We start from the raw sequence: 25,346 nt of genomic DNA, 5'->3' as shown, positions 1-25,346 counted from the left end.
TCCACCCAGCAATATGTTTTAAGATACACCAAATATCCTAACTTCTTATGCAAAGTGACCACATGTTGGATTTAGGAAAACATAAAACACATCCATCTTGGTTTATGAAAATCAAACGTGAAGTAACTTTCATAGCTTAAAAGGGAAATAACTTCTATAGCTTAAATAAATAAACTTCCGGTTTTAAATGCAACTGTTGTCAGCTATTAATAATTGAAAATAAATCAACTTCAACAATTAAAAAGGTTTTATTGCAACAAATAACATCGAGTTAATAAAATAGGATTTGTTTAATGTAATATGCAAATGAGTTTACTCATTGAATGTAGACTTCTTTTGAATAAATAGTATATATAGGAATCGTACCGGACGGTCCACAGAATCTTATACTTTTATAAAGTTGAGTTTTCTATCGCACTGACATTGATATTAAATGCTTACATTTTCTAATTAAAAAAATTATTAGACCTGAATATACTCCGTTATGGATATGTGAACGATTTTATAAAGGTTAATTTGCATATTCCTTTGAAAACCGAATTTTCATTCATTTTTTTTTTTTTTTATGACTTCTTGGATGTTTGGTTTCTTTTTTTTTTTTTTTTTTTTTTTTACATGGGGATCACCACTTAAGGCCTGGAGGCCACTCGAGGATAAAGATTATTGAATGTATAATAGCCAATGGGATAATATTATAGTAATCGTTAGTAATGAAAATTTGGTAAATTGGATTACTTAAAGGGACAGATCATCAAGAATTTGTTTATGTTGGACTTGAAGACAACCAAATTCTAGTCAGCTGGGAAACAGGCAAACGGAAGAAAGTTCCACAGTCGCGCAGTTCTAAGAAAGAGGCTTTGTTTATGGAATCTACATTTTTGGTTTAGGCACAGATAAAGAGTGGGGAAAATTATTGACAGTGGTTTCAGCTAGAGGAGTGTTTTTCGTGAAAGATTATGCTCGCTTCTATTTATGCATATTTTCAACATTGTGCATAATTGTAGCATTTAGGAAAATGTCACTTATATATGTCAGAAATGTTATATATATATATAATGATATTGTTAGTGTGCGTGCGGAACAGTCTCTACTGCAGCTAATTTTACCAGCTAAAGACCAAATCGAATTTCATCCACAGATCCAAATCCATTATATATATCAAGTGTTTAGTCTATAGAAAAAAAAAAATAGGCAGGAGTTTCTTAGAGACCATTCCTCAGACAGAAAATGTCACTTTATATATATACATGAGAATGTGTATGTGAGAATTACTCTCAACCTATATACTCAACAAATTTTTGATTCACAGACTTGAAATTTGGTATATAGGGTATTCTGACATGTAGAAAACTTTTTAATCTGTTTTCATCCAGAAAAAAGGGCTGCTAAGGGGTCAAAATTGAAAAATTGGTACCGAGGCGGGAGTCATCGGATTTTTATCTTTTTGTCAACTGTCTCATGACTGCACATAGTGAATCAGTCACATGGCAGCTTCCTTATGTAAAAAAGGTTTGAAAATACTTTTCTAAAGATCGTATCAAGCTGGATTAATGGTTATCGTACTTGACTTACTGACTTTAGGTTTTGGTTTCGATCTCAGTTCGAGTATTTAAAAATTTTTTTGTTTACTTACAAGAAGTTAACTGTTTGGAAAAAAAACATAATACTTACATGTGCATATCTCGGTTGCTTTCGTTTTTTTTGTTTTTTTTAAATTTATATTTTTTAAAGGAATTTAACGTTACGTTTAATACCAGGTAATGCTTGGTACATCTAATATATATATATACGTTTTATTTTTTATTACCGTATCTTTCTGTTAAGTTACATTATTGTTTTGGCTACACGGCCGTTTTTTTGGCCGTCTGTAGCGTCCTCAGCGTTTTCTGTAAAAGTCTGAGGGCGCTACAGACGGCCAAAAAAAACGGCCGTGTAGCCAAAACAATAATGTAACTTAACAGAAAGATACGGTAATAAAAAAATAAAACGCATATTTGCTCTACAACAGTGTTGAGCACTTTCTTCAGTTTTTATTAATTACCATCCCCACTAAATATATATATGACACAAGCAAAACAGCTAGAAGAGAAAAGATTAAATTTTTTTATATCCAGATATGATCATAACTCCAAAACAAATAAACAAATTTGCTTGCCTGTCTGCAAAGGCAATTCGACACAAGGTCAGTTTTTAAAAAGGTGAGAATCCAGCTCCCTAAAAATGTTTGGATTGAAACAAAAATTAAAATTGCCTCGGTCTACAAGAATTTCCCCTTCATTAACAGAACAGAAAAGTTGAAGTGTTCTATCTATTGCTTCTAGCCAAAAGGGCAAGGATTTGTTTATCTCAAAGTTTACAATAAAATGACCAAGGAAGATGTGTTGAAATTGAATGAAATTTCATTGTATTTATGCATTTTCTGCACACTAAACTCTAGGCTGGTTTGTGATAACTATTTGTATATATTATTTCTAATTGGCTGAAAAAGAGAAATGTTTATTTCTAAAGTGGAAGATTTGTTAATTTTTTTCTAAATTTATTTCAAGTGTCAGGGTAACTTTGGCATGGTTGTCTGACTTATTTGCTTTCTCGCTTCCCCACACCATGGTTTTGTTTGAGGAGAGGGAATAGAAAAGGCACGTGTTTTACGCACTAACCTTCGCGTGACATGATGGATGTACATATATTTATTTATATACAACAAAATACAAATAAGTCTTTATCATAAAAATGGAGATAATAAAAAGATTTTGAAAAAAAAGAGGTAAAAAAAATCCATTTGTGTCTTGATGTGTTTGCAATGTAAAAATAATAAATTAAAAAAAAAAAACCTTTCCATCAAGAACAAGGGAATATAGCAGAGTTTTAAGTGGACCCACAAAACCAGGCGCAGGCGTAAAATGAGTAGTTAACACTGCACTTGTACAATAGATGTTTTTTTATGATTTCTTAGTTTTTCCGGAAGAGATTTATTCTTATCAGGGAATGCAACTGACAAAGCTGAATAAATAAGGTGTGGCAGTTCCCCAAGAAAGGAGACCCTTGTTCTTGATGGAAAGTAGGGTTTTTTTTGTTTTTTTTACAATGTAAACACAAGACACAAGTGGAAATGATGATTTTTTCCCCTTTTCTCATCATCCTCTATTTTTATGATAAATACTAATTTATATTTAATCTATATATATATATATATATATATATATATATATATATATATATATATATAAAAGGCAAAATGTGTGTGATCATTTCGTGTATGTCTTCAAAAGGCTTCTTTTGCACGCACTCCTGAGGTCGTTACTATCGCTTAAAACTGTGTATATATGTCCTATATCATAATATCTAGGAATTAGGAAAGCGCATAGCGTATAGATTTATTTACGTCGATTTTTACAAAATTATTGTTATGTTGGCTTCTCGTGTGTTGATTGGGCTTTTTGGTATGAATAAAATGAAACTAAACTCAAACGGACGTGTCCGCGGCAATGCGCCGGGAACAGACGCTTACGCTGCGTGACTTCTATTTGACCTTGTTAATTAGGTCAAATGGAAGCAGCAAAGTTAACTTTTATTACGCACGCCTGTTTTTATAGTTATAGTTAGATAAAACACGTCTACGCTGTATGTCGCGGTGGTCCAATGGTAACATCGCACGTTTTTTTTTTTTTTTTTTTTCACACATTAATTTCAAACTCAAGGGTACGGGTTCGATTCTCATACTCACCTACCAAAACATTTTTTTATTATTTCATTTTATTATTATTTAACCCCCCCCCCCCTGGAGTTTTGATTTACCTCAAGACACCCGGGCATCGCCAGGTACACCCCCCCCCGCTAGTATATATATATAAAAGCGAAAATGTATGTATGTGTGTTCACTTTTTGTGTATGTCTACAAAAGACTTTTTTGGCCGTGATTCTCGGTTGGCTCGCTCGTTCTTAAAACTTTTTATATGCTGTCTCAATAATAATATCTACGACTAAGAAACTCGGGTCGCAGCTATCTTTAATGTACCCGACTTTTACAAGCTATTTTCGAGATATTTTTTGATCGCCACGTAGCGGGGGAAAACAAACTGGCTTCCAGCACAAAACTAAGTCAAACATCACGCAACTTGACGTTGTCGCACCTGCTAATTTCAGTTTATAAACGTCAACTTAACACACATCAATTCATCTATTCCCGGTGGTGGAGAGGGTTAGGTCGCAGGGTTTTTTTTTTTCCATTTCCTTTCCACCTCCGCGTCAAAGATTCAGGGTTCAAGCCTACCTTTCTACTAAAACTTTATTCTTTTACACCTCCAAACACCCGGCCAATATTTTTTTTTTTTTTAACAGGGTTGTTTTGATCTCCAAGTAATTAAATAAATTCAAACGTGTTTCCGTTAGCATCTCGCAGTGGGGCAATGGTTAACGTCGCACGTTTTTTTTTTTTTTTTTTTTTCACACTTTAATTTACAACTTTGTCTCAAGGGTTCGGGTTCGATCCTCATACTTACCTACCAAAACATTTTTTTTAACCCCCCCCCCCGAGTTTCCACACACACCTCCAAACACCCAGGCAACGCCGGGTACCCCTTGCTAGTTAAAAATAAAATCGGAATAAATACTATTAAAATATTTGTAAATATTAAAAATAAAATCTAGATACATTCTTCTGAAATTGCATCATATTTCGGTATTGTTGATTCAAGTTACGTTCCTTTATCACGAAACTACCAGATTTTATCCATAAAATCCATGTAGCCAAAGTAAAATTTAAAATTGAATGAAAATATATTTTTTTTAAATATTAATGAAAATATTAGCTTTTTTGCCTTAAATTTTTGGTTCTCCAACAAAAGGAGGCTGGACCTGTAAATTCACCCTTGTCCGTTCTTCTGTCTGCACTTTTCTCAATAACTACATCTTGGAATTCTTTTGAAATTTTGCACAAACATTAAACATGATATGAGTAAAAAAGGAACAGAACAGATTTTCCGGAAAAAGTCCGGTTGCCCACCTAAGAGTGCCTTTCAGGTTAAAATAGCTAAAATTGACACTTTTGTGCTTATTAAAAAAAAAATTGATGCCTTGCATTTTTATAAAACTTTCTGAAAAGTTGTAACTAACTGATTTCTATATAATTTTGTTTGTCTCTACTTCACGATAATTCTTGGGTGTGCCCCAGGGGCTCTTTTAGGGCTAAAAAAAAAACATTTTTGGGACTGTTTTACCACATTCGTCCAAAATTTTCTTTGTATGTCTATTTAGCAGTTTTTCATGGTGCTGAACTCAAATTTCGATATGTTCAGGATTTGGGAACTTTTGGGGCTAAATGATAGACTTAGTCATTTCTTTTTTTTTTTTTTTTTTTTTCTTCTTTTGCATTGTGCAGAACTCGAATTTACATATGCTAAGGCCTTAAACCATTTTTTCATTTTCATCAAGATTTGTTATCTCCTGGGGACTTTTGGGGCTAAATTGGGGGGAGGGGGAAGCCAATGCTGAATTTAGTTAATTTTTTTTTTTTTATGCCTCATTCACTGTGCACTCACAGGCGACCATGCATGCTTCACTTATGTTTTGAAAACTTTTTTGTCTGAAGAAGGCATCGAAAGCCTTGAAAATGAAAATTGAAAGTCTGTATGAGCACTGTTCAACCTTCACTGACCAAGTTCCACTTGCATACATATGCCTGATAGACTCTCTTCTTGGTCGACAGTAGTAATGCACTTCTAATGACAGAATTTTCTTGAACTTACGCCATCCACTCCCAATTCTTGCAATCACACTAGAACCTGCTCCACCATGTACTTCAAGGTAACAAAGCCTCTGTTCAACCTTGACAGCTTTGTCATCCAGATATACTTTCTCAACATCCGAGCTCTCCTCCATCTCCGTTGTCTTAGAAGATGGCGATGCTAGCCTCTAAGATGGTAGTATGAAAACAACCGGGATGTTTCCCAGATACATTACGAGTCGGTTACCTAACTTGTAATTACCTATTGCATTGTTCACTTAAAGCAATGGTTCTCAACCGGGGTCCATGTGGACCCCCATGGTCCATGTAACGTTAATATCGGTTCAGTCTTCCTTCAAGACAAACTGTTGGTATATTTGGTTTTTAGTCTAACGATTCTCAAGTACAAAACGTGGAAGTCCCTGTGTAGCTAATTGCGATAAACATTTTTCATAACTTAATATATTTATATATATACTAGCATGGATACCCGGTGTTACTCAGGTGAACATTAAATTCAGTTTGGACAAAGCTGCTATACTAAGGATATCGAGCATCAATTGAAATGAATGGCTCTCGTCTTGGGGAGGCTCCATGTTTTGACAAGCTTCTGGGCTTGACCTTTACTCCTGATTTGAAATGGGACATGTACATCAAATCCGTTGCCAAGGTCATTGGAAAAATGGTGGGATCCTTCTATCAATCCAGTAGATATCTACCTCTGATACAATTTTCTACCTATATAAGAGCCAGGTATGTCCATAGGTGGAGTACTGTTGCCACATCTGGGCAGGAGTTGTTAGAAAAACCATATCCTGCCTTGGGATTCGTATTAATAGGCATTTTTATATGAACACATGCTGTTTAGTCTAGACAGCTAACAAATCAGATTATTTGTCATTCCCTCCCACGGATTGATGTTTGCATGAGCAAATGGCAGGGCTTCACCCAAACAAAGATTTGGCTGACTTTTACTTGCTCTTTTTTTCGTACTGATTGATAAAGAGGTGACACGTTTTTTTTTTTTTTTTTTTTTTTTTTTTTTTTTTTGTGTAAAAGTGAACTTTAACTTGGAGAAAAGGGGGAGGGTCTTTCAAGTTATCTGAGAAGATAATCAGTTATCAAAGGGGACCATATCTTGCTTGTTATCTTCATCCTGTCTGGAACAGAAACCGGAAGTCAAAAAGAATAAACAATTTTTACTATAACCGATGATTTGTATCATCTGTAGGTTAGGTGGTATCACTTTTGGCAGTCAGTATTGATGTGAGCGACTACGCTCGTTGCTGGTGAGGTTATTTTATGATCAAAGATTGTACGATAAAAAATACGATTCCAGCCACAACTTGCGGCACCGTTAGTTTGTGGTGATCAGAGCTGTTTGAAACAAATACCGAGTTATTTTAAGTTCAAACGTATTACTTTCTTTTTCTTAAAATAAAACAAAAAAATGTATAAACACTATCGATTACCACTAGTCTATGAATATATTTTACAGGAACGTGGTTTGTTTATTTATTCACGCTTCTGTGGGCAATTTGGCAAAATACCATATCACAGAAACAAATGTGTCACTCTAATTCAGTAAAAAAAAAAAAAGTTTTTTTAAACCCATGTTTAAACAATATCTAAAAATAAACTTTTTAAGATAAAATACCTTTATAAAATTTTTTTTTTTTTTTAAATCCTTAAATTTTTTATATTTAAATTAAATTAGAAATTGCTATAAAAAAAATAATTGGTTCTCTTGTAGGAGACCTCTCCCTGAACTACTTATGCTTTTTCTCACACATATGCCCCTAGCAACAGGACGATATCAGTGGACTTTGTTCAAACAAAGCAATTTTTTTTTTTTTTTTTAATGTTTAATCTATCTCAAACTGATATAAATTATTGCGCAGTAAAAAAAAATAATTAGATTAAAACAAAAAAGCATTTTTCTTATTTCGAATTATTTCATCAGATTAAAATTCCATTTTTTAATTGATTACTAAATTTAAGAAGTTTTAATTGATTACTAAATTTAAGAAGTTTTAATTGATTACTAAATTTAAGAAGTTTTAATTGATTACTAAATTTAAGAAGTTTTAATTGATTACTAAATTTAAGAAGTTTTAATTGATTACTAAATTTAAGAAGTTATTCTAGAAAATTATCTAACAATTTAACGAATAACATTTACATATAAATTACCTTTGTGTGAAATTTGCAAAAGATAAGCTCAGTCGTTTCGGAACCTATGAGGAAGGAACTTACACACAAAGTGACTTTTATATAATAGTAGATATATATGTATGTATATATGTTGCGGGGCCGAATGTCGATGGCAATCAACCCTACAACTAAAAGATGACACGAGCAAAAAAAAAAGACTAAAAACAACAATGACAAAGAAGAGATGACAAACGCAGTAGGTACCGTCGTTAACGAATATAAATCTGTCCAGGTTTATTTTCCAAAAAGAAACTGAATGGAAGTAGGTCTTAGGCTGAGGGTTGGAGTCCAGCTGGTGTTTGGATTGGTACGGCTATGAGGTCGTCGCCAGTGGCTATAGGAAATATGCGCTGACTTGGGATGCTGGGCTACTGGAAATCGAGTCGATGGCGAGTTGCTGCTGCTACAAGTAAGTTGGGAGCAAGTGGCTGCTGCTACTGCTGGGCTCGGCTGCTGTCTGGGGGAGATAGCCTAACCCATTGGCTGCTGCTCATGCGGTGTTGGGTTGAGCTGCTGGTGGGAGCAACCCTTGTTGCCTGACGAGCCGGGCTGATCTGCCTCTTGTTGAAATAACTCACTGTATTTCTACTTGCCCGGCAGACGTAGTTGTAGAGAAAGCAGCTTGCAGCGCTGGTCGTTGTTTTCATTTTTAATTTATGTTTGTTTTTGTGTTTTTAACGTACTGTAGAGAGTCATCTGTTTGAGCTTTGTATTCGTGTGTTGTATCAATTTGAAGCTGGGAAAGTTGTGAATGTTATTCTATCGTGAATTGTACTATTTCACGGAATTCTTGTCGAGGGGTCGTCGGCTGTGGCTTTTGTTTTGAATTGGGATCCTTATTTTGATGAGCAGTTTCTTTTGGGTGAAACCACATTATATATATATATATATATATATATATATATATATTGTAATGTTAGTATTGTTTTGATTATTTGGACAATTATTCTCATCCTGCATGTTATTAGGACAACATTTTGGTCGATGAAACCTCCGACCATTGTTGAAACTGTTTTTTTCTCAACTAAGGAAAAGGCATTGTATTGCAAGAAATCAAAATGTGGGTTTGAGGGTGTGTCCACGAATTAAAAAAAGGGTCAATTTTCAGGGGTCACTAGGGTACATTTTAAGACTTTTCTATGATTCAATTTTTAACTGGAAACTGAATTTAACTTGAAAAATGCTATTAAAAAAAAACTTTTTAAATTTAGTAGCAATAGGCATGCAATCAGATGATAAATGTTTGAACATTTATCGTCTAGTTGCAAGCTTATTGCTACAAAATCCAGAAGACCCTCACCAATCCATTAATAGTTTATTCAATCCAAAATTCATTATCTTCTAAAAGACGGTGTTGTCGAACCCTTTCGCTCTCCCTGGAGAGTAGATTCTTGTAAACACTAACTATAAAAGTTACTAACCAAACCTACATGATTTTTGGAATATGACATCTTCATTCCATCACGAGTACATACATCATTAAAATATTTGGTATTTTTTTCTTTCAATGAATATATTCCAAATATGCACTTTATTTTATGTTAAGATTTGAAAGTGTGAACATTCAAAATTCTTCAGACGTTTTGTAAACAGCCTTCATTAAAAAATTTTTTTTTTTTTTTTAAATAAACTGGTATTGTTCTATTAAACCTTTTATTGTTTTAATAATTTGACTTTGCTCATTTTATTAAAAAACAAAGGTTGAAAAGACATTTTCCACTCAGTAATAAGCTTTGGAAATTGTCAGTGAAAAAAAAAAAAATCGCCAAAAGATAAGCATTTTATTATTTCTAGTCACCACTTGGAAAAATCACTCGTAAATGAGACTATTTCACTCCCAATGTAAAGCCCTGCATCAACAATTTAAATAATTCCACGATTTTCTGTGACTATTTTAGAAAAATGTCGATAAATATTGGATGTTAACACTGGCAAAGCATTTTTTTTTTCTTTCATCTGTATTTTTGACAGTGTACACTAATATATACAGTCCTGGTCAAAATCATAAGACCACTTAAGAAAGTAAGCGTTTACACATAATATCGAATTTTTAATCAAACAAATGGTTGAAACCATTGCCAAAAGGGAAAATATTATGGAAAAAAAATGAAATCTGCTTCATTCGAAACCTTAACCCTGATCTAATAATTATTTTTTAAAAAAACAAACATTTTCACCTGGTCAAAATGATAAGACCACTTTAATAAAATCGGCTAGTTTTGAAAAAATGAATACGAAAAGCTTTCTATGTTACTAAAAGCAACTTGTTAGTGGATAAAAAACATCTTACTAAATTATAAATGGCAAAAGGGAAACCATTATCAGTTTGAGAGAGGAAGGATCTTTGAGCTTAATAGGGGTGGACTCTCCCATAGATCCATTGCAAACGAAGTGAATCGTAGCAAAACGCTCATCACAAATTATTTAAGAAATCCAGATCAATATGGGCACAAAAAGAGTCCAGGTCGACCAAAAAAAATAGCCCCATCACTGGATCACCATATCAGAAGTTTAAAAAAAACTTCAGTATGAGCTCAAGTCGATTGAAAAGCCAAACAGCAGCAGAATGTAGTCCTAAAACCATCAGAAGGCATCTGAAAATGAAGGGTTTCAATCATTTAAAGCTACTGCAGAAACCACGTCTTGAACAACACAAAACTAACTAACTTAAATATGCTGCCAAATACTAGACTTGGGTTGAAGAGAAGTGGGAAAATGTAATTTTCTCCAATGAGAAAAGGTTTAATCTAGATGGTCCAGATGGATTTCAACACTATTGGCTTGATAAAAATTTGCCCAAAGAGACTTTTTCAACTCGGCGTAATGGAGAAGGGTCTTTAATGATCTGGGGTGCTTTCTCGTCAGCTGGGACCCTAAAGTTGCAAGTAGTGAAAGGCCGGCAAACATCATTGAAGTAAATTTCAATGCTTGAAAATGCTTCTATCAGGACTGAAGGTCCATGTCTGTGTGGAAGAAATTGGATTTTCCATCAAGACAACGCTGCTATACACACTTCTCCACAAGCACGAGAATACTTTTCTTCAAATATAGAATTGTTAGATCATCCAGCATGTTCTCCGGACCTCAATCCCATTGAAAATCATTGGGGATGGATGGCAAAAGAAGTGTTCAAGGATGGAACCCAGTATGATTCGATAAAGGAACTTTCTGATTCAGTTTTCAGTACATGGGATAAAATTCCTTCGCAACTGATAAAAAACTTAGTCGCAAGCATGCCGAAGGAATTTCTGAAGTAATTCGTAATAATGGAGGCTATACTAAATACTGAGACCCTTTTTAGTAATTTATAATTGCCTTTTGTTAGATAAATTATCAGTGGTCTTATCATTTGTACCAGGTGAAAAATGTTTGTCTTTTAAAAAATAATTATTAGGTCAGGGTTAAGGTTTCGAATGAAGCAGATTTCATTTTTTTCCATCATACTTTCCCTTTTGGCAATGGTTTCAACCATTTGTTTGATTAAAAATTCGATAATATGCGTAAACGCTTACTTAAGTGGTCTTATGATTTTGACCAGGACTGTGTGTGTGTGTGTGTGTATGTGTATATGTATGTATATATATATATATATATATATATATCTATATCAATGAATAATGAGATGAATTAAATCACAGATTAATAATTCTTGTGGTTTCAAGTCTTGCAAAATACTTTTGGAAGGTAATGTTTTTATATAAGACAATCCCAGCCAAATAATTGCTCAATATACTAGATAGAGCAAATTAAAATCTACAGTTTTTATATTTAAATTTTAATTTTCAAAACAAACTTATTGTTTGGACAAAGAATACAATATTTATATTAATTTCCTTAGTTTCTTCTATATTTTCTATGTATGTGCTAAATAGCAAAATTATATCAAACCAGAATTAATATTTTGCTAATGATTTTTCTTATGAGGCAATGAACCTACATCAAAAATCCATGAATTAAAGAAATGAATATAAATCTTGTATTCTTTGTCCAAACAATTTTGGAAAATTATATTTATTTCTGAATGAAAGTTGAATATAAAAATTGTATGTGTATGTTTGAAAGTTTCTTTAAAACTATATAATAACTAAAAAAAAAAAAAAATGTCCTTCTTTGGAACATTTTGTCAACTCTCTTCCATTTCCTTGCTTTCCAGCTGGCTGCAATGTGGTTGTCTTCAAGTTTAACGATTACTATGATATTGTCCCATTGACTACTGTACACACATTAACTCTTATCCTCGAGTGGCCTCATGACTCCTTTGTAAAAGATTTTTTAAAGAATTCTGCCGGTCGAAATGAATAATGCAAACTTTTTTTATATGTATAACTCTTACAGCACCATAAAAAAAGGTTACTCGTATTTAAAACAATTATACAACAAAATTTTGAAATTGTCAATAGATGTTCCAACCCAACATCTATTGGGTAAAGTCAGTTATTTATTTTATAAAAGTATCTTCATCTTTCTTTTTCTTTTCAGGGGAATCTGGTTTGGGCAAGTCGACTTTGGTGAACAGTTTATTCCTTGCTGACCTCTACCCAGAACGACACATTCCATCTGCTTCAGGTTTGTAAACTCTTCGTATCGTTTTGTTGCTATTTGATCCCTTATTAAATCGGAGATTCATGCTTCTACAAACATTCATATCATTCTCATATTATTTCTCCATGTGACGCATATCCTCAACCCTCACTGTCCAGGTTTAACTTCTATACATCACCACATTCTTCATAGATTCTTCCCTCAGTAACGCTCTGCTAGTTAGTAATGGCAAAATTTTTTGGAACCTGTTTTATCCACTTTTAACTCTTGTAATCATGCAAGTACCTGCTCTACCTTGTGCTCCAAACACAAAGTAAAAAAAACTGCTTAGCAAACCCAATAGTTCAGATAGACTTCTTCCACATGAGTCGATCCTGGATATGACCTTAAACTATATCCAATGGTAAGGCCCCAGTTTGCAGGATTTGGGGAGTGTGGAGCTATCCTTTAATTACCATTGCTCCCAGGTCCACTCTGACCCTGAGTGGTAGTACCTGTTAGGGTCCCAACTATGGGTTAAATAGAAACTGACTTGAAAAAAACAAAAAACAAATATACTCTTCAAAATCTCTTCAATTTCTTCAAAATCACTGGATTCGGCATTAAATAACCTGAAAAGGGTTGATACGCTGTAAAACAACCAACCAATCCACATCTTAAAAAAAAACAAAAAACAAACAATCTAATCTATCCGACTCTCTTCTAGGAAAAAGGAAATAATCAGTGACGTTTTTTTTTTTTTAATATAGTATTTTTTATTGTTGTTCATGTACATTGGTGGAGATATCCACTCTACAGATTGCCTTTTTAGATTTTTTTGTGGTTTAAAGGTCGTTAACTCCAATCAAATTTTATTTTTGGTCCCCCCCCTAACCCTAACCCAACAAAGGAGGGATTGGACCTAATTCACTCCTATTCGTTTTTCACACTTTTCTCAATAACTACGCCTTAGATTTTTTTGAAATTTTGCATGAACATTAGTCATGGTGAAAGTACATTTTTGCCAAAACGGATTTTGTGGGATAACTCTGATTATCATCTTAGGGGCCATTATAGGGTTAAAATTGCTTTAAAATCGTTCGTCTGTTTATTTGTTTGCACTTTTTTCTATAACTGTGCCATGGATTTTTTTTTTTTTTTTTTTTTTTTTGCATAGGCATTAGTCATGGGTGAAAGTAAATTTTTCACTCGTGGAATGGGGACCCCGCATGGTCAGCTTGTTTTATTCAAATTCTACATGCTTCTTTTGAATTGAAAGCCATGTTTAATTTCAGAAGAGTTTACATTGGAGATATCCACTCTGCTGAGTGCTTTTTTTACAATTCATAAATTTCTTTTTTCTTTCAGAAAAAATCAGCCAGACAGTGAAGATTGATGCTTCCACAGTTGAAATCGAAGAACGTGGCGTAAAATTGCGACTTACAGTTGTTGACACTCCTGGTTTCGGTGACTCCCTAAACTCAGAAGATTGGTAAGAATTTATTGTTTTTGCATAAAGTTGACACGCCATGAAAGATTATCTCCCTTTTTAATACAAAGACACTATATGGTCTTCTGATCTAAATAATAAATTTTATTTTTTTATTCAAATTTTACATGCTTATGCTGAATTGAGAGCCATGGTTAATTTCAGAAGAGTTTTCGATGGGTAGCTTATTGTTTACAAGTACTGGAGATGAGAAAGTTTTCTGTGGGTAGCTGAATTTAGTGACATTTCAGTAATTTGTATATTTATTTGCGAACTGTTATCCTTATCTTCATAGTTGTTTTTTACCACGATTCGGCCAACTCATCCTCTGGCCTACTTCAGTTGTTGCCTCACCAAAATGTGGTGAGATAACAATAACTATAGAAGGCATCTGGCATCAATTAAAATAGATGGCTCTCGTCTAGGGGAAGCTCCATGTTTTGATAAGCTTCTGGGCTTGACCTTTACTCCTGACCTAAAATGGAACATGTACATCAAGTCAGTTGCCAAGGTCACTAGAAAAATAGTGGGATCCTTCTACTGCTCCAGAAGATATCTCACTGCTGATGCAATTCTCTATCTATATAAAAGCCAAGTACGTCCAAGGATTGAGTACTACTGCCACATCTGGGCAGGAGCTGCTAAAAACAGCCTATCTTGCCTTGACAGAGTACAAAATAGACTTCAAGGCTTTGTGGGGGATGCACTTTTCTCTTCCCTGCAACCTCTCTCCCACAGAAGAGACGTACGTTGCGAGCCTGTCTTTGTTTTATCGTTATTTCCATGGCAAGTGCTTGTCTAAGCTCCAATATCTGGTCCCCCCTCGCCAATCTTTCACAACAAACACCAGTCTAGCTGAAACCACTGTCAAAAATTTTCCCCACTCTGTATCTGTGCCAAAACCAAAACGTAGATTTCATGAACAAAGCTTCTTTCTTAGAACTGCACGCCTGTGGAACTCTCTTCTGTTTGCCTGTTTCTCACCTGACTACAATCTGGATGTCTTCAAGTCCAACATAAACAAATTCCTGATGAACTGCTCTCTTAAGTAAGACACTTTATCAAATCTCCAATACTAACGATTACTACAATACTATCCCATTGATTACTGTACACGCAATAACCCTTATCCCCGAGTGGCTTCTGGGCCTTGATAAGTGGTGACTACCTTGTTTAAAAAAAAAAGGGTGGGGGCAGTAATTACTGAGGATACAGTTAGGACTGTAAAATTTTGCAGGCAAAGAGCAAAGATCTTTCTCGTGTGGACACAGAAAGAATTATGTGCGGAAATGCTAAAATATTCAATATCTTTATGGAGGAATTCCGGTTTCTGATTGGTTGCTAGCAGAATGTGGCTCTATTTGATTGATCAGTTCCTCTCGCCATTGTCTATAAGTAGAACCTTTCAATTTATTTTTTTTTTTTTAATCCTACCTTATCATTATATCAAAAATGTTGTCACATTTTTTAATCAAGTTGATTAATTGCATGCTGTAGTTAGGGACCCCTTACCCTGCAGTGTATTGGGAGGAAGTTTCATATGCCTCCCCGCAGTGATTCTACAATATTGCACTACATTGCACTGTAGAGAATCTACTGTTGATTTTGTGATGTTTACATAATCATTTGAATTAAAGTAAAACTAACAAAAGTCGAGCATCATGGTTTAATTATGCTCTAAAAAAAAAAACACATTTGTTTGGAATGCGCCCCTGTCTTATAATAGTACCTACTGTTGATTTTATACACCGGGTCTTTCTGCTTGTGCGGAAATAAAATTTCTCAAATGCACTTGTGATGTTAGGTTGTATAAAAGTGTTAATTTGGTCAAAATTGGACTTCCTTCTTAAATGGGATTTCTTTTTTATTTTCAACTTTTGATACTTATTGCAGGCATTCTAATGCAGAACCTCTCTAGGAACACTCCCAGACACCTCAAGTACATTCATGTGAAGTTTCAAAAAAGAAAAGAAAAAAAAAAATAGCCCAGCCGTTTTGGAGTCCATAGGGAACAAACTCTCTCTCACTCTCTCACTCTCTCTCTCTCACTCTCTCTCTCTCACTCTCACTCTCTCTCTGACTCTCTCTCACTCTCTCTCTCACTCTCTCTCTCACTCTCACTCTCTCTCTCTCTCTCACTCTCTCTCACTCTCTCTCACTCACTCTCTCTCACTCTCTCTCACTCACTCTCTCTCACTCTCTCTCACTCTCTCTCTCTCACTCTCTCTCACTCACTCTCTCTCACTCACTCTCTCTCACTCACTCTCTCTCACTCACTCTCACTCACTCTCACTCACACTCACTCTCACTCACTCTCACTCACTCACTCACTCTCACTCACTCACTCACTCACTCACTCACTCACTCTCACTCACTCACTTACTCACTCAGTTCCTTTTATGTACAGTAGAACCTCGGGATATGGTGGCCTTAGGATATGATTTTTTTCCGGTTACGATGTGGAATACAATAGTTTTCTGCCCTCTGATTACAGTATTTGCCCCGCCTTATGATGTTATTTATAATGTTATTTGATTATATACATATGTATTGTATATACTGTACTGCATTTTGTTACTAATTTTTAATGTCGTATCCCGGGGTTCTACTGTAATGATAAATAGATATTTTCACTATTAAATTTTGGTAAATTAAAATGCAGAAGGCACTAATAATTTTAACTTTCTCTATTTTATAATTCTTGCTTATGGTTACATGCTAGTTTTTAAGCAAACACAACACTTATTATATATTATTACTTTTACTTTTTTTTTTTTTTTTTTTTTTATTGGAATCCTTTGAGATGGAAAATTTATTTATTTGCGGACTGTTATCCTCATCATCATAGTTATTGTTTTTCTACCACGTTTTGGCCGACTATTCCTCTGGCCTTCAGTTGTCTCACCAAAAGTGGTGGTGAGACAACTATGGAAGGCAGTAATTACTGTGGATACAGTTAGGGGACTCAGCATTCTTCTCTCATCACAGTTAACCACCTCAGAGGATTAGTTGGCTGATACGTACTGAAACAACAACAACTACAATGAAGATGAGGCTAACAGTCCGCAAATCTGATATACAAAAGGCTCTGTCTCTATATTTTCAAACTCTATCTCCTCCGAAACTAAAAGTCGCAGTGCGGTGCTAGGGGTGTCAAATGATTGGATTTTTTATGGACTGTTATTTTATGGGTCTTTAGCCGGTTAATAATTTTTAAGAGGTCAAAATTGAAAAAAATCATTCTAAATTTTGTACATTCATCTTAGTTTATTTTAAATTTTTAATCAGTTCATATGTCTGGTACAGTGGTAATGTCACCAGCTTTGACTGCTAGTTTTGGTTTCGATTCTAACCCATAACATCCACATATTCCTTTTTTTTTTTTTAATCACGACTATACTAATATATACAAAATCTGGACGAACTTAAATATCATTAAGTGTATTTTATGCCCCCCCCCCACACACACATACGCAGTTCTGCTAGTAAATAAACACTTATGTTTCAGAACTTTTGCAATAACAAAATTTGAAATGCTACTGTTTTCATCTTGGATATTATTTTTATTATTGGAATCCTTTTGAGATGAGCAATTTATACGTTTATTTGTTTGCGAACTATTATTCTCATCTTTTAGTTGTTTCTAGACGTTTCGGCCAACTGTTCCTCTGGCCTTCGTCAGGTGGAAAACTGCGAGTAAATAGGAATGTTGAGTCTCTTAACTGTATTCTCATCTTCTAAAGATGAGGATAATAATCCACAAATAAATAAATAAATTGGATGTTTTTGTTACATTTTGACGCGTGTAACCTCCAACCTTCTCCAGGTGCACCTTGGCAAACTCTAGGAATCTGTAGACAATTTGTGGTGCAACAGATAAGCAATAATCAGTCTTTTGAGAGTTAAAAACTCGGTTCTCATTACAGACAATACTAAAAACACATTTGCAAATTAATTAAAGCTTCTACCCATTCATGGCTGATGGAACGAGAGCAAGCTACCCCCATGGATTCAAATAAAGCGTTTCATTTGTAATTCCATTTAGATTCCCAAGTCTGACAGAAAGATACTCGAATTTGACACTTGAAAAAGGTCGGAAGTTATACTGGCGGAAACATAAGAATAGCCTCGAAGATGAGAAAAGTAGTCCGAATGATCCAAATAATATGTAGGATTTTTTTTCTTTTTTGTGATGTTTTAATTGGGCCAGTAAAAATTTGTCATCTCTGCCTCCCCTCCCCCATTTCTCATCCCCCTTTCTCTGTCTCTTTCACTTGATCTCTCTTTTCATCTCGCACAGATGAATTGTGTCTATGTATATCTATAAATATACTTCCCCTATCCTCCTTCCATCGGACCTTATGTGAGCTTATCAATTGTACGCATTCTCTGTCTGCCAGATAAGATCCTGCTGGGTTATGTTTTTCGAGGAAAGCAGACAGCATGTCACACACCAACCAATGAAACTTGAAAGAATTTTGCTGCCAAACCAGAAATCTATTCCTTTACCCTATATTCTTCAATTGATGCAATTTTCATTTTTTTTATTTCACTGATTTCTTTCACATATTCGTCATTGATCATAAAAAAAAGTATATTTGAGTTTTTTTTTATATCGTTTAACCACCTTTGGATTTGTACACTGTATCTTCGAAAAGCTGTTTTGTCCATTTGGGTGTCACGATCAAAATTAAAATGAGTTTTTTTTGGTCTGTTTGTCAATGTTCAAAATATGTTTATGGTGGTCTGTTACGCCCAAAATTAGAATAGCATTGGCCTGTCAGAAGATTTAGATGCCTTTTTTTTTTTTTTTTTTTTTTTTTTTTTTTTTTTTTTTCTGATCGGTCATGATCAAGATTTATAGCATTTTCTTTTTTCCTGATCCATGGTCAAGATTTAGGTGGCATTTTTGCTGCTGTCATACTCAAGATTTAGATGGCTATTTTTTAATTTTTTTTTTCTTATTTAAAAAAAAAATTTTTTTTTATCTGTCATGGTCAAGATTTATGGCATTTTCTCTTTTACTGATCGATGCTCAAGATTTAGATGGCTATTTTTTTCTTTTTTTTTTTTTTTAATTTTTTCTTATGATAGTTCTCTCTAAAAACTGAAAATGTTAATTTTGCCAGAAAGGTCGACATCAAGCAGTTCATGAAGTGGGTAGGAGAGATGATTTTTGCTTCAGTAAAGAATAACTTCCTGCTTTTTTACTTCCAAACATGCACTTGGTGTCTTTCTGTTAATTTTGAAACAGATTTTAATTTTTTCAGAAAAAAGTCGGGTTTTTTTTCTTTGTGTGTGTGTGTGCGCACACGCACTGCCCTTTCTCGACACATGGGAGTCATGCCCAGCTTAAGAAATCCATCTCAGTTTCAGCATGTCTTTTCTTTTTTTTTTACAATGGTTATTCGCATCCCTCTGCAGACTCCAACACCAGTTGAATTTCCATAGTCAGAGTTTTTCTTTTTTGATATAACCCAGTTATAAAAATATAGGCCTACTCCAGTTAGGAGCATTTCTCATGGACTGAAGAGTCTCCAATGCGTCTATCATGTCGAGAATTTTATACAAGCAAACATTAATAGACTGTCAGGATCTTCAAAGCCGAAAAATTTAAAGAGTTATATATTCTTTGCTTTAAACCCACTTCCACAAAAACCTTTTGGCTCAGAGCAAAGTGTAGTATCTGCTCTGATACTACACTTCACCTTTTTTGACTTCGATCAGTTGAGGAAAAATCCTTCAAGATTGAGGCAATTTTTATTTTTGTTCCTATCCAGAGTGCCCCTTTTTGAGGTGCTGAATTTTACCCACATTAAAAACAGACCTTGTGTCTAACTCTGCCCCTGTGGGGAGGCAAGTCAATAGAAACAACAACAACAACCAAGAGCAGTTCACCCCAAATAGACTTTCCTTTAAGATTAACTCAGACTTACATAAAGGACCTGTTTGCAGACAAAAATCCAACCGAAATCTTCACCAAAGAAAGTTGGACTGTTCAAAAAAAATTTAATTTTAATTCGTTTTATCTGTTATTTTTTTAAATTTTTATTTTATTTATTTATTTTTTTTAAAGCAATATTTGCTGCTACCAAATCAAATTTTCTGAAGATATTGGCTTCCTGACCTAAACTGCACAAAACATTTATGCTATTTTTTTTTCCTTTCTTTTTGCAAGACTCCATCGTGTTCTGCAAATGTCCTCTACAAAACAAGCAAACCAAACACCATGAATAAATATTTGAAGATATAACCTTGGAGTATAAAAACTTTTTTCCAAAATAACTGGATTCTACATTAAATAACTCTAAAAGGGTTGATATGCCGTAATATAGAGCAACCAAACCAAACATCATGAGAATAAGAATTACTACCAGAACAGTAGCAGAATCTCGCCATGAAGCAAGCGAACAACAGATGTTGTTTTGAAAGAAACGGCTTACCTTATAGGCCTGTATACAATGTTTATCAGCTGTTTTCACTTGTGAAGTAATCCATTTCGGATAACGTTAATGTTGGTTGTCAAGAGAGAAAACACACCTTTGTAGGGCCTTCCCCATTTTAGTTTTTTACTTGTATAGAATGTTTATCGGTTTTTTTTGGGGGGGGGGGTTCATTGCATTTTTTTGTTTTTTCTCTCAAACTTTTATATAGTCATGGTTTTTGTGGGTCTATGTCATCTTACAGATAATATCTGATCATCAGGAGAGAATATGCACTGTTTCAGGGCCTTCCTCTCTACAGCTTGTTCGCGTATCGTCCCCCCTCACTGATGTGAGCATTCAAATAAACTGCTCAATACAATGTAACATAACCTTCACGGGTCAGCTCTCTTTTTAGGTTTTCATATTTCTCCGTCTTGTATTGATGTGGCTTTTCTACAGCCAGCCAGGGAGACCTATAGTGACTATCCAATCATCATCGATCTCAAGAATATTTTGGCTATGTACTAGTAGTGAACCAGTTATACATTTTGATCTGATCCACATTTTTCCTTCCTCAGCAAAAAACTTGTGGCTTATGTTAGCTGCTTCGAGCTTCATGTGGTTACTTATTGTTGTGGTCAGTTGTTTCCTCTGTTATTTTGAATAAATATTTGAAGATTTAAAGAAATTCAAGCTTGAAAACTTCTTATAAAATGAACGGATTCGACATTAAATAACCCTAAAAGGGGGTTAATATGCCGTAAAACAAAACCATAAAAACAATATAAAGTAATCATCTTACTTATAGAATTATATTTGACGGATTTGTTCAGCATTAAATAACCCGTAGATGGTTGATGAACCAAACTTTTAAACTGTAACTTGCTCACTCCCCCGCAACAACCGATAATGCAACTTTTACACATTTTGTTGCTTCCACTAATAACTCTGATGATTTGAAGGATAACCCCCATGTTAAGTTTGTGCAAAAGTAATCCAGGCCAAGACCAGGACCAAAAGTATGTGTAGTTACTTTTCTTTTTTTTTTCTCTTTTTTTTTCTCTTTTTTTTTCTTTTCTTTTTTTTTTCCTTTTTTTTCTTTTTTTCTTTTTTTTCTTTTTTCTTTTTTTCTTTTTTTTTCTTTTTTTTTCTTTCTTTTTTTCTTTCTTTTTTTCTTTCTTTTTTTCTTTCTTTTTTTCTTTCTTTTTTTCTTTCTTTTTTTTTCTTTCTTTTTTTTTCTTTCTTTTTTTCTTTTTTTTCTTTATTTTTTTCTTTTTTTTCTTTTTTTTCTTTCTTTTTCCTTTTTTTTCTTTTTCTTTTTTTTTTCTTTTTTTTCTTTTTTTTTCTTTTTTTTTCTTTTTCTTTTTTCTTTTCTTTTTTTTCTTTTTTCTTTTTTTTCTTTTTTCTGTTTTTTTTTTCTTTTTTCTGTTCTTTTTTTTCTTTTTTTTCTTTCTTTTTTTTCTTTCTTTTTTTCTTTTCTTTTTTTCTTTTCTTTTTTTCTTTTTCTTTTCTTTTTTTCTTTTTCTTTCTTTTTATTTTTTTCTTTTCTTTTTTCTTTTTCTTTTTTTTTTCATTTTTTTTTTTTTTTTTTCTCTCTCTAACTGATTTAATATCAGTATCTTTATTGTCGCTATTTTAAAGGCATACTTGTTTTTTATATTTGTTTTCCGACAATTCCGGGCAGATTCCCAAGTTTGACAGCAACCTCGCCCTCTTCCACAGAGTTCACAAGATACACATAAAGGTCAGAGGTTACACTGATAGAAACGTGCAAATTACATTCAAGATGAAAACCGTAGCCTGAAGAATCCAAACAATACAAATAATCATCCCTCATCTCAGTCGAAACAGTAATTAAATTTTTTTTTTTTCCAGCTTCAAGCCGATAATTCATTACATTGATGAACAATTTGAGCGTTACCTCCATGACGAAAGCGGCCTCAACAGGCGACACATCATCGACAACAGAGTGCACTGCTGTTTTTATTTCATCAATCCATCTAGTCATGGGTAAGTGGTTCTCTCCTCTCCCTTCTCTCCGTGTCTGTTAAAGGATTGGAATGCTGTAAATATATACAATGCTTCAGGTTTTGTGGGGTGGGCAGATGCATAGGTTCATGCTATAAACGCAAGCCTACAGTGGGGAAAAAAATATTTATTTAAGAGAATAGACCACCCAGGAAATTGGTTAACCTTTTTGTAAAAAAAAAAATAAGGGTTTCTTAAGAATGAGGATTCTTGTTGCAAAAGTGGGTCACCTGAGATTCGACAGAAGTTATGTCCACTACTGGAAAATATGATTTGGAATTTTTGTTTGCAGTGTAAAAATGTCTGTGCGCAGCATTCAATCACTTATTGTAACCAACCATAGTTGTTGAAGAGAATAAAGATTGACCTTGAAACACCATTGGGCAAGTCAAACTGCACAGCTTTTTCTACTTTCGAAGTGTAGGAGAAGGGTATTTCATTTCACTTAAAGCGCTGACGAGACTAACCAGGTTACTTTTTTCTGGGATCTGGATTTCCACTTATAAACTCACCTTACCTTGCTTACATAAAAGTCCATGATTAGATTAATCAGTCAGTTTTTATGTCCATAGATAAACAGATGATAAATCTTGAGTGAGCTCGCAATGTGGTTAACTGATATCTCCATATATTCTGAAGAGAGATATTCCATTTCATATTCTATACAGATTCTTTTTGGAAATTCTCAATGTTAATCAGATTTTAGTAATATAAGTTATCTTCCTTTTGACGGCTTCAGATTTATTATTTTTCATTGATTTAAGGATTTCTTAAGTAACTTAGTTACCTTCCCTTTGTTTATACATAAATGAGTATTTACATGTTACTCTCTTCATGTTAAAATGTAAGGCGGTCTCTCTTGTCTGTGTGTTAAACCTAAATCATCTTTACATGCTTAATTAATTTATCTTTTTGTCAAGTGTCAGTATGACTTCCAGTGTGAATCTAATTAAAAACAAAGAAGGTATGTTTTTATTTGATTCTTAACTATAATCAACGATTAAAGGTTAATAATTAACTAATTAACCATCAAACCTATTGTTCGAAAAGTTAGACCTGAAGGTCAGAAGTTACATCAACCGAAATATGAGAATAACATCCGAAATAAGAACCATCGTTCTAATATGAATTTACATTTTTGTACGTAATTTTTTTATTGTCCTCGAGTTTTAAGTTTCTGCTTAGAAAAGAGATCGGCAACTGTCCAGAATAGAATCTTAAACTTTTTGTTCTGTTAATAACAAAAAAGCAACAACAATGAATTTTTTTTTTTTTTTGTAATGGATGATTAGTCAAGTTGATAATGAAGCAATTTAATTATTTCTCTAAATGACGATATGAACGAGCGACCAAAAACACGGGCAACAATTTATGATGTTCTAACAATGAATTAAATGTGCAAATACGGAAACTGTGTTTTGCGCTCACCAAGTACAGATTTATTTGAGTGGCAGCACATGGTTTACTGTTGCATTCTGCTTCATGGAAGATTGTTGAAGCCATAGTAAAAATAAAATCTGGGAAATGTCTGATACTCGGCATCTTTTAAAAGCCATCAAATCAAGTTTATGTGGTGGAAACTTGCATTTGTGAATAATAAATTCTCAAGGTGTATAGTTATAAAAATAAATTCTCCAAACTACAACCTGTGGATCAGATCCAGCCCATCAAAGTTTTTTAATATGGCCTACAGAACTCTTATGGAAAAACGTAAATATATCCAGGAAAAATTTTAAAATAGTTTTGTGGTTTTTATTTTTGTTCAGAAAATGATTAAAAGAATGAGGTTTCGAAGTAAAATCAAAACTGTATAAAACATGTCCAGGCTAGTTTTTTTTTCTTTTTCTCTTTTTTTGCCCGCATAGCTCTAATGGCTGGCTCCCTGTTCAAAAATTTAGAGGACCCCTGGTCTAGACAATTTCCCAAAACTCTTTTATTCTTGTCTTCTAATAATGCCAGACATTTTTCTTGTTTCAGCCTGAAGCCTTTAGATATTTCTTTCATGAGAGCCGTACATCACAAAGTTAATATTGTCCCTGTACTTGCCAAAGCCGACACCCTCACTCAAAAGGAAGTTACAAACTTGAAGCGCAAGGTAAGCTGTCGTCGATGAGCAATATGTTGTGAGATTATTTATTTTATAAAAGCATTTTGCTAGTTCGCTACTTTAAATACTTGGAACCAAAAATTGTTAAATTGCATGCATAAGTTCTCTGTAAACGCAAGATTAAAACTTTCACGTTTGTTCATATATATAGACTAGCAGGGAGACCCAACGTTGCCTGGGATTGAATGAGGATCAACGAATGTTCAACACTTTTATTGTCATCGAAATCTGTAAAATTGTCCCTTCGTCGATCAAATCAATTTGTTATTGGGAACTTGAATTAAAGTTTAGAGTACGAAAGTCAGGCACCATTGTTAAACTGTGCTCTAAACAGAAACATTCACTTCAAATGCATCCCTGTCTTATTAAAGAACCTACTGTTGATTTTATACGCTGAGCCCTTTTACTTGTGCAGTGATAAAACTTCTCAAATGCACTTATGATGTTAGGTTGTATAAAAGTGCTAATTTTGGTCAAAATTGGACTGTTCCCTCTTTAATGGAAAATTTTCAATTAACGATTTTCAATACTTATCTGAAGTATTCCAATGCAAAACTCCTCTAAGAACATGCACATACACATTAAGTACATGTAACTGAAAAATTTCATAAAAATCAGCCCAGCCGTTTTGGAGTCCATAGGAAACGCACACACACACACACACACACACACACCTTTTATATATAAGTAAAGTTATTGACAGTTTTTTTTTTAATATATTATAAGACCGTAATAAAAAGAAAAAAATCAATTCTAAGTGATTGCTTGGGGGGGGGGGGCTTTTTATGTTCGAATTTAGAAATGCATAGCAACTTATTGACGATCAAATCGATTCACTCA

General features: G+C 33.9%; 1 protein-coding gene across 2 annotated transcripts in view; it reads left to right on the top strand.

The window, feature by feature from the left end:
• The window catches only part of LOC145261090 (septin-2A-like), a 507,588-nt gene that overhangs the window by 460,751 nt on the left and 21,491 nt on the right, over positions 1-25,346 (top strand). For both annotated transcript variants that reach the window (XM_080119278.1, XM_080119279.1), the window contains exons 3-6: positions 12,416-12,502; positions 13,826-13,949; positions 22,247-22,381; positions 24,377-24,494. In XM_080119278.1, the coding sequence (XP_079975404.1) occupies positions 12,416-12,502; positions 13,826-13,949; positions 22,247-22,381; positions 24,377-24,494 (464 nt within the window). The remainder of the gene's footprint in view (positions 1-12,415; positions 12,503-13,825; positions 13,950-22,246; positions 22,382-24,376; positions 24,495-25,346) is intronic.

This window comes from Euprymna scolopes, chromosome 37 (genome assembly GCF_053919585.1).
Source record: "Euprymna scolopes isolate OS-2025 chromosome 37, ASM5391958v1, whole genome shotgun sequence".
NCBI classification, from domain to species: Eukaryota; Metazoa; Mollusca; class Cephalopoda; order Sepiida; family Sepiolidae; genus Euprymna; species Euprymna scolopes.
The sequence above is the reverse complement of the archived record's forward strand: the minus strand, read 5'-3'. Positions and strand labels throughout refer to the sequence as shown.